Source organism: Colobus angolensis, unplaced genomic scaffold (assembly GCF_000951035.1).
Source record: "Colobus angolensis palliatus isolate OR3802 unplaced genomic scaffold, Cang.pa_1.0 Scaffold61, whole genome shotgun sequence".
NCBI classification, from domain to species: domain Eukaryota; kingdom Metazoa; phylum Chordata; class Mammalia; order Primates; family Cercopithecidae; genus Colobus; species Colobus angolensis.
In genome coordinates this window covers 8,485,976-8,495,493 of record NW_012119710.1, presented here as the reverse complement: position 1 = coordinate 8,495,493, position 9,518 = coordinate 8,485,976, and the positions used below count along the sequence as shown (strand labels likewise).

Sequence of the window (9,518 nt, the reverse complement as noted above, 5' to 3'; positions counted from 1 at the left end):
ACAGTATTCAGTATTATCATTTTACAACCTCAAATGTAAAAATATCTATTATCACTGTTAAAGCAATGAGCCCTTTGAGACTTCTCTTACATTTATGAGTGAGCTTAATTTGATTTTATAAACATAAATTACTTTTAATAGTTGGATGTATGTTTTCTCAAGAGACAGCAGTTTTTGCAGCAATGCTGATTATAGTACACTAACCATTTGCTCATTATTGATTGCCCATTTCTTTATCATTGGCTGAAAAAATACACAAGCCTCAATATTATTTAATCTTTAATTATCCTTACTTTTCTTATAATCTTTGATATTTAGGACTGGTAGAGAAGAGAAATTAGATTTTAGAGGAGAAAGGGGACAGAAATATATGATAACACAAATTTAACTTAGCGTGAATTCAGCCTTCATTTTGCCTCAGCGAGTCTAAGACAAAAAAACCCCAAAATACTGGATTAAGATGTTTTTTAAAAAATCATTTTTAGTCACAAATATCTTGCATCTACCTGAAGAGCTTTGACTACTTATAGTTAGAAGTTATCAATAATATCACCATATTCAAGACCTTATAACTCTTTTTTTTTTCCCCCAATTATTTACAAGGCAAAGCACGGTCCCAAGATGCTTCCCTCAATAATGAGTTCAACTTTAACCATACCATCCCAACCATACCAACCACTACAAGGGTAATTCTTGGCCCAACTTCAGCCTAGCAGAGCAGCCACTTGCAATCATTAAGCAGACAGTGAATCAAATAGGGCAACATGGTGAAACACCGTCTCTACAAAAAATAGAAAACTTAGCTGGGTGTGGTGGTACACACCTGTAGTCCCAGTTACTTAGGAGGCTGAGGTGGGAGGATGGCTTGAGTCCAGGAGGTGGAGGTTGCAGTTTAGTCCAGCCCGTGCAACACAGCCAGACCCTCTCTCTCAAACAACAACAACAACAACAACAAACAAAAATTATTTTTATTGTAAATGTAGCAAAAGTAGGCAAAGTCTCATGGACATTTTCCTACTGCTTTCTAGTCACATATAGACAAAACCAAGAATAACCAAATGAAGAATAAATTTCAAATCACATGATGTGAAACAAGTACAGGTGGTCTTGTCTAAAAGTTGGAATCATAATATCTTGTACTAATAGCACAAAATATTTGCATGAACTTTTCACAACTAGAAATGCACTGATGTTAGGTTGCTTATATAAGTGTTAAACTTAAGAAAATTATGTATGTACTAATTATCACCAAGAGAAGGCACTCTCTGACCATTTTCAACAATCTCAAAGCAATGTATCAGGATTAAAGTCAGGATATTTTAAAAATCCAAGAAACAACAAAGAATCAAGTGATGTAAGGACTTGTAGGATTTACATGAGCTTTGGCTTTTATTCTGAATTAGAGAGGAAGCCATTGAAGGATTTTGCCCAGTTATTGCACTATCTGAATAAATCTCTTTCCTTGTCTTTATATATTTAAAACCCCAGGGATCAGGTCAACTCCAGGTAAAACTTGACTTGGAGACTCAAAAGAATTACATTAGAGTCTGATCTTTCACTTGGCACTTCTCAGTTCTGCTTTTGCCTGTGAGCATCTGTCTGTCACGGGGTTCATATGGCTGCTGATGGCAGCAAACTTACCTCCTCACAGCTCCAAACCCAACAGGAAAGAGGAAAGATGGGGAGACCATTTCTTGGTCACTGAAGTGAAAATGATGAGATTAATTTTGAATGGAAATGTGTCAGTCATTCACACAATTGGTTTTTCCTAGGTCACAAGGCTACCACAGAACTTCACTCTAGCTGAGTTGATATAATTCTGCCATTTCCCAGATGTAGGACACAGGTCAACTCCTGAAGCTGGGAGTCGAGTGAGCTCCACCCTTGTACATAAATTAAGAGTTAGATAATGGTGATTTTTTGGAGGAAATCAGACTATCATTGTCAGAACAAATGGGGAATAAATGCTGAATACCAAGATCTGTCAAATATAAAAACAATATTGGAGAAATAAAACAAGATATCAGCACATACACAATAATTAAAAGATTGGAATTAGGTACATAAATAGACCAATATCTCTTTATGAAATAGTAAAACATTAACAGTTAATGTCAGTGAGGTGATGATGGGCTCTACATTAAGTACTATAGTCTTAATTGCCAATAATATGAAAAATATGTTCAATATATAATATTAAACAATATTCATAAAAATAAATGCCAGAGACAAAATTATTAAGCAAGGGAAGAAAATACAAAATAATATATTTTAAAGCTGGAATAAGAAAAACTTTCCCAAGCAATTAAAAATATGAAGTCATAAATACAATTTTGAGATTGTGACATTAAAATAAAACATAATTTTATAGTAAGAAAGCTGAATATGATAACTTGATATATAAAAGACATATCTATGCATTATATGTTGAAGTAATTATACCATATATATAATTAATATAAAGAAATTATATGCAAAGATATAATACATACATAACTTTGAGGCTCCATATGTGCCAGAGTCCTAGTTTTTCTACCTTTGTTATACCAAGTATCATATCATACGATACCAGGTATCATAGGTCTATAGGACAGACAATATTATTACTACTTTCCTGAAAAGAAATATGAAGCACAGAGACATTTTGTGGCATGTTCATAGCTACATAGGTAGTAAACAACAGAGATGGGATAGCAAGATAAAAACCCTGGGTTGTCTGATTAGAAAGCCCACATTATTTACCACCACACTGTATTTTTGACATCAACACTTAGTCTCTTTCCACTATTTTGCATCTGAAAAGGAAGTAGGTAGCACATGAAAGTATTGCTTCTCATTTTATTTATTTTTGCTCTGCAATAAAAACAAATGTATTTAACAAATATCATATGTTGCACATTTCCATATATGGCATAGGATACAAATTTGATTAAGATATAATTCTGCCCAGTAGAAGGTGGGAGAAGGGAAAGGAAGAAGAAGAAATAGAAAATATAAGTTGAATCTGATGCTTAATGTGATTTTTACTCCATGTATACTTTTACTCAAATGATAGCTTGTGCACGTGCAAGGATGGACTGTGCTATTTCAAAGTACTTTCTATGGGGGAAGAAAAGAAGGAGAGGAAAAAGGGAGGTGGAGATGGCTATGTATCTCCACTTCCGAAGGAAAAGGCCCTTTGGTCACCATAGGTGGGAGAAAAAATAAGTTAAATAAATGGGAGGAATATTATACAGGGGAGCAGAAGTATGTGTTTTGCATGGAGGCCTCATTTTAGCAATACCTTTTTTGCTCTTCTGCTTCCAGATCTTATTTGCCAATTTAATGCCTTATTTAATGCCTATGAAGTTCTTACGATGAATGAAAATCTTTCAAGTACTGTTGCCTCATTAAATGCATTATTTATTAATTTAACGCCTAGTACTCTTGACAAAGAGCCAGTGAAATGAGTTATTGAGTTCCAGGGAAAAAATGAGAACATAATTTTGAATGTATTATCTCTCTCCATATACACACACAGTTCATAATTGGATTACACATAATAATGATATTAATATGTCTCTCAGTATCGAAGTTGGATTCTGGTAATTTCTTAAGTGAGGTTCTTGTGTTACAGTCAGCATAGATTTCTGGAGCATTTGTCTGTTGATCTTTTGGTGGCCTCAAACCTCATTAAGTGGTGAGGGAGATGCTGCTTCTGCTATGTGAGAATTTGATGGCAGAATTAACACAACCTGTGAAACAATCAGAATGCCATAGGTGAGTCACCCAAATAACCTCAGAGTGCCCCTTTCCTGCCCACATAAAGTCATCATCATCAGAGTTTACTCTTTTCTTCTCTGATTCATTCTCAAGATCAAGCATGTGGGACTTCTCAGTCATTCTTTAGATCAGGCCTGATGTAGGACACAACATTCAGTGGTAGCTCTTGACCCGAGCTGTGATGACCACTGCCCTGGTCTTGCAAGTAAATCAGTCTTACATGTGGATGACAGTGCACAATACGATGGGTAAACCAAGGTGTCATGAAAAACATGGGGCTCTTCTTCCAAACCAGGTGGTTCATGCTGATGGCATCAACATGCCCAAATCATGATTTGCTGGTTATAAATAACGCATTGCAAAAACCACACTGGCCCAGAATAGCAGGGATCATCGCGAAACTCAGAAAAGTTCTGGTTGTTCTTCCACAAACTCATTGTGACATAGGGTTGGTGGAAGAACCAGGAAGAGATAGAGACCTAGCTATCATAGGCCCCAAAACCACTGCTTTTCTGAATTCACACCAGGAGATTAGGAAACAACCTTCCCCAGCTGCTATGCTAAGAGCCTAAGGGAGCACAGGCTTAAATACTCTGACCTGAAAGTTACTAAAGAGTTTGCCTCCATGTCCAAATGTTTCACTCAGTAAAAATAAAAAGCTTTAGTCAATGAAATTACAAAATCATTGGTAATTGCTGAGAATCTCTCCCTTCTCAGGTTTTACAATGCAAAACCCACTATTAGAGCTAATGTGCTATAGTCAATCTCTCTTCAGTGAGGAAGGGCTGTAGATGAGTGGGATGTGGTGTTGCCTGGGAATCTCAAAAAAAGAGGTACAAGATGATGGAGAAGGGCACCAGAAGAACCATCTCATCAAACTATGATTATTTATGATTATTTTATTATTTGGTTGTTGGTTTTGTCTGCCTGTGGGCCTTTGGTTAATGAAGCTAATGAGTAGCTGTTGGGATTTTACTATCCATTTCCTCATTCCGGAACCCTCAACCCTTGGAGGATATCCCTTCTCATTCTTCCTAGAGCTTCTTTCTTGGTCTCTTCTTTCCTTCCATTCCCTACTTTCCTCTCTCCGTGTGACATTCTTTGGGTTTAGCTGCCAGGAGCAGCATCAGCTGCAGGTCTCAGGGTAAGAGAGTGGATAGGTGGGCACAGACTGATAGAGAAGTCTGAGATCATGATATTTCATGGAAATATTCTAGGAAAAGTTGTTGTAATAGGATAATGGAATACAATAAAATAAAATATTTTGGGGGGACCTCTTCATTGTGAAATATCCTCATATCTGGATTCAGAGGTTATGCACTTTGAGGTAGAAAGAAAGGGGAAAAGAGCTTTTATGTAGCTATTGTGTTAGGCAGAGTTCTAAGGTGGCACTCACTGACCCCTTGTGATTCCCTTCTCTCGAGTGTGGATGGAACCTGTGTATAGGATGAGATACAAGTCCTGTGTGTAGGTACTAACTACTTAACTTTCAGTTTATCTAAAAAGGCATTATTCTGAATGGACCTTACCCGTTCGTGTGAACCCTTTATGAGAGGATTAAAGCATTAGCAACCTGCTGGTTTCAAAGATAAAATACATTGTCATGAGTTCTCCAAATGAGAGGAAATGAATTTCACCACATTAGCGTGGAAGAGAATCAGAAGCTTCACGCAAGGCCACAGCCCCAGCCAACTTCCTGATGACAGCTTTGTAAGATCCTGAGTCTAGGACCTACTTCAGCTGGGCTCAGACTCTTGAACCATGGAAACTGAGAGATAATGAATGTTTTCTGTGTTAAGACTCTAAGTTTGTGTAAGTGATTACACAGCAATAGAAAACTAATACAGACATCTTCAAATGAATGCCAATACTCACCCCACCAGGGGTACAACAGACCACTTTACATCCAAAGGCAGAGAGGGACACAGCAATGCAGAATTCCAGCACACTTAAGATGAGCACCATGCCATCCATACCCTAGGAGAAAACTCTTAACAAAAGAATGTGAGAAATGGAGATGACAAGTGGAAACATTTACCAGTAACCACAATGTCATCAGAGAAAAAGCACTGGTTGGGAGTCAGGAGACCTGCCTCCCAGTGGCAGCCATTCCCTTGACCAATTCTTGATCTGCTGAAGTAACTTCTCACTTTTTTCACTGATAAAATAATCACAGACATTTATTCCCTAGTTCAGTACCTCCCAGTGCTATTGTGGGCATGGAAGATGAAAGTGCTTTAAAAAGTTAGGAAGGGAGTATAAAGATAATTATCATCTTATCCTATTGAGTACTAGAAACTCATATCATTGACAAAATATTATGATTCCATATCTTAGTGATTGTAAGCAGAGCAATGGTCCCCCAGGGAGGTCTGCATCCTTGTCCCCCTAATCCTCAGTTTCTGGGGATTAGAATGCAGACCTCCCTTGGGGACCATTGTTCTTTTTGCACAGGAAAAAGGATTAAATTTGCAGATGAAATTAAGGTTGCTTATTAGTTGATATAAGATAATTTTCCTGGATCATTCAGGTGGGTTCAGCATAATGACAGAATCTTTATAAGTGGAAGCAAGAGGCAGAATAGAGTTCAAGAGACATTTGAAGATGCTGCATTGCTTGATTTGAAGGTAGAGGACAGGATGACAAACCAAGCAACATAGGCAGCCTACAGAAGCCAGAAATGGCAATAAAACTTATTGTCACCTAAGCCTTCAGAAAGGAGTACGGCCTTGCCAACACTTCGATTTTAGCCTAGTGAGACCCATTTTGAACTTCTGACCTCCAGAAATATAAGATAACCAAACTGTGTTGTCTTAAGACACTAAATTTGTAGTAATCTGTTACAGTAACAGTAAGAATCTAATACAACAATGAATATCAAGTAGGTCAGTCTTTAATCCATCTCTTCAGAGTACTGACTTTAGGTCTAGTCTTCAGCCAAGAAACATGGTCAAAATTTGGAGAACTTTGGGCAGTGCACTCATTTCTATTCATTTTACCCTGGATTGATGCAGGGATTATCTGGTTTAAGTATTCTCTCTTTTCCTCTCCATGGTTAGGGATAGTCCCTCTGTTGTGGAAGAGCCAATAGACCAAGAGCTCAGGATATGAGTGATGCAGACTTAAGGAGACCTTGAGAATATTTGCATTCATTGCTTTTTTATTTTCTTGTGCCTTCAACAGCTGTAGTGGCCTCTGTGTTTCCAACATTGTTGTAGGCACAGAAGAGAGTAGCAAACTAAACAGACAGTTCCCCTGTCTTCAAGGATTTTACCATCTAGAAGGGTAGACTAGAAGATGGCAAGCTTTCCGTAAAGGCCAGATAACGTACATTGTAGGTTTTGCAGACCATAAGGTCTCTGTCACACATATTCAAACCTGCTATTATAACACAAAAGCAGCACTACACAACATGTAAACAAATGGGCTTCATTATATTTCAATTAAACTTTCTTTATGAAACTTTATTTACAAAAACAGGTACAGGGCTGGGCCTCCAAAAAAAGTAGCATGTATATAGACCTGTGGACTGATTGTGCAGGTGCCCAGGCAAGAATAGACCGGTTGCTTCAAATCCCAGGAAGCCCTTATGGAGGTCCTCTGCTATAAAAACAGTCATAATAATGTTCACACAATTAACAGGAATCCATCATGGACTCTGGGAAACGTAATTGAGATGAACGCAGAACCAGCTACATAATTTAGAGTCTCTTGTTTAAAATTTTTAAAGACAATATCAAGATAGCAACAGCAGAGCATTAGATCAAGCACAGGGCTCTTTGAACCATGAAGTCCTGAGTAACTGCGCGGGTCCCATGCCCAAGAAATCAGCCCTATCGAGTTGGCCAATTCCAGATTTTGTCTCTATCATTGTGTCCTTAAAATCTACCAATGAAGATACCTTCATAAACTAAAAGTAAGGTCCTTCTTCAGGATAGCAATAGCAAATAATAGGGGAATTACAGGCAAGAAGTTGTAGAATCTAAACTTCTTTTTACCAATTTCTAACTGAATGACCTTGAAAGAATTTGTCAAATTCTCTATAGAAGCTTTTTCTTATTTTGAGGGAGTGGCAAGAAGTAAAATTGCTTACTACAAAAACATTAGAAATCTCAACGGAAGTAAATTAGTTTAGCAGAGACACCTCAAGGTGTGATTATATAGCCCACAAAACTATGTAGAATTCGCTAGGAATGAAGTCAACAGAATGCGATTGATTCTGCCTAGTAAGTTAGGAAGAATGTTGGGTTTCCACGTTTACATAAGGCAAGGACACAGTAAGGAAGAGAACTAAGCAGCAAGGCAAAAGGCTGAAAGTTAATATAGAGGGAAAGTAACAAAAAATTGCGGGTGTTGAAAAATGACCAATAGGCTTTCTCTTTTTTGTGAGATGGAGTCTTGCTCTGTTGCCCAGGCTGGAGTGCAGTGGGTCCATCTCGGCTCACTGCAACCTCTGCCTCCCAGGTTCAAGCAATTCTCCTGCCTCAGCCCCCCGAGTAGCTGGGATCACAGGACATGCCACCTTGCCTGGCTAGTTTTTGTATTTTTAGTAGAGACGAGGCTTCATCGTGTTAGCCAGGCTGGTCTTGAACCCCCGACCTCAGGTGATCTGCCCACCTCAGCTTCCCAATGTGTTGGGATTACAGGCATGAGCCCCTGCGCCTGGCCAAGCTTTTTAATAATAAAGATTTAATTGTGCATTTTAGTCTGCTGTTATGTGCTGCAAGAACTCTTCCTCCCCACAATTACCCAATGGCCCAAAATGTCAAGAAGTTTTACTACCTACAAAATATTGTGTAGGTGGCATTTTCAGAATAAAGCAATTAGGATAGCATTAAGATAAGAAAAAATCGTACAAAAAAGTAGTAAAATTCAGAACGAAGATTAAGAATTTATCAGGAGCTAGATGTTGAGGAAAAAAGTGGTTAACCTTGCAAGAACATCCAAAGATGTTGGAAAAGATACTGAGTTACTTGACACTTGGAAAACACTGTTCAAGACAATTTTACTTCATTATTAGAGAACAGGAACTGACATCTGGGCCCCAGTTTTAGAGGCGATAACAGTAAATACTGCATCACTGTTTTAAAATTGAACAGAAAAATTTATACAAGATACCCAGCACAGTAACTATTAATGAGCAGGTGTTCTATAACTATAAGCTTTCTTCCCATTTTGCCTCATCACATGTAGAATAGAGACAGAGATGAGACACGTACCTAAATCCTAAATGAAAGATTATTTTATTTCTTAATCACTCCAACTTCCCAGTCATTCAGCAATTAGGGGTTATTAATTATTGTTGTTGCCAGAGCCAGCACTCCCCAAACTTGCTTCTATGATAATATGCCCTGAAAAGAGGTAGCACCAACCATTAAGATGGACACAGTCCCGTGACAGTTATTTGAGTTGCCATCGTAGTTGCAGTTATGGTGATAAGATGAATAAATCATCAAGCTAAATGTGTTGATTAAGATCCCTGATACAGCCAGTACAGAGCTGGTGATATTCATTCCCATGCTACCTCGGACCTAGAAAGGAATGAAAATCAATTAAACAATCCAACAACATCCTCAAATATATCTCCATGAATCACTTTACACCCACCGTTTCTTTCTTACTGCCATCTATCTTTATCTTGATTATTTCAATAGTCTTCTAACTTGTCTTGTGGTTTCAACTCTAATCTCTTGCCAAAACACAAACATGATCTCATTATCCCCCAGCTTAAATTCTTCAGATAATTCCTGTGGGCA

At 37.9% G+C, this 9,518-nt stretch overlaps 1 protein-coding gene across 3 annotated transcripts in view; it reads right to left on the bottom strand.

The window, feature by feature from the left end:
• Positions 1-2,824: 2,824 nt before the first annotated feature.
• Positions 2,825-9,518, bottom strand: part of MS4A4A (membrane-spanning 4-domains, subfamily A, member 4A) — a 27,233-nt gene continuing 20,539 nt past the window's right edge. For 2 of the 3 annotated variants that reach the window (XM_011963523.1, XM_011963524.1), the window contains 3 exons: positions 9,135-9,293; positions 5,638-5,739; positions 2,825-3,734 (listed from right to left, as the gene is read on the bottom strand). In XM_011963523.1, the coding sequence (XP_011818913.1) occupies positions 3,663-3,734; positions 5,638-5,739; positions 9,135-9,293 (333 nt within the window). In that variant the 3' untranslated portion in view covers positions 2,825-3,662. The remainder of the gene's footprint in view (positions 3,735-5,637; positions 5,740-9,134; positions 9,294-9,518) is intronic. The other variant, XM_011963525.1, reaches the window with a different exon arrangement.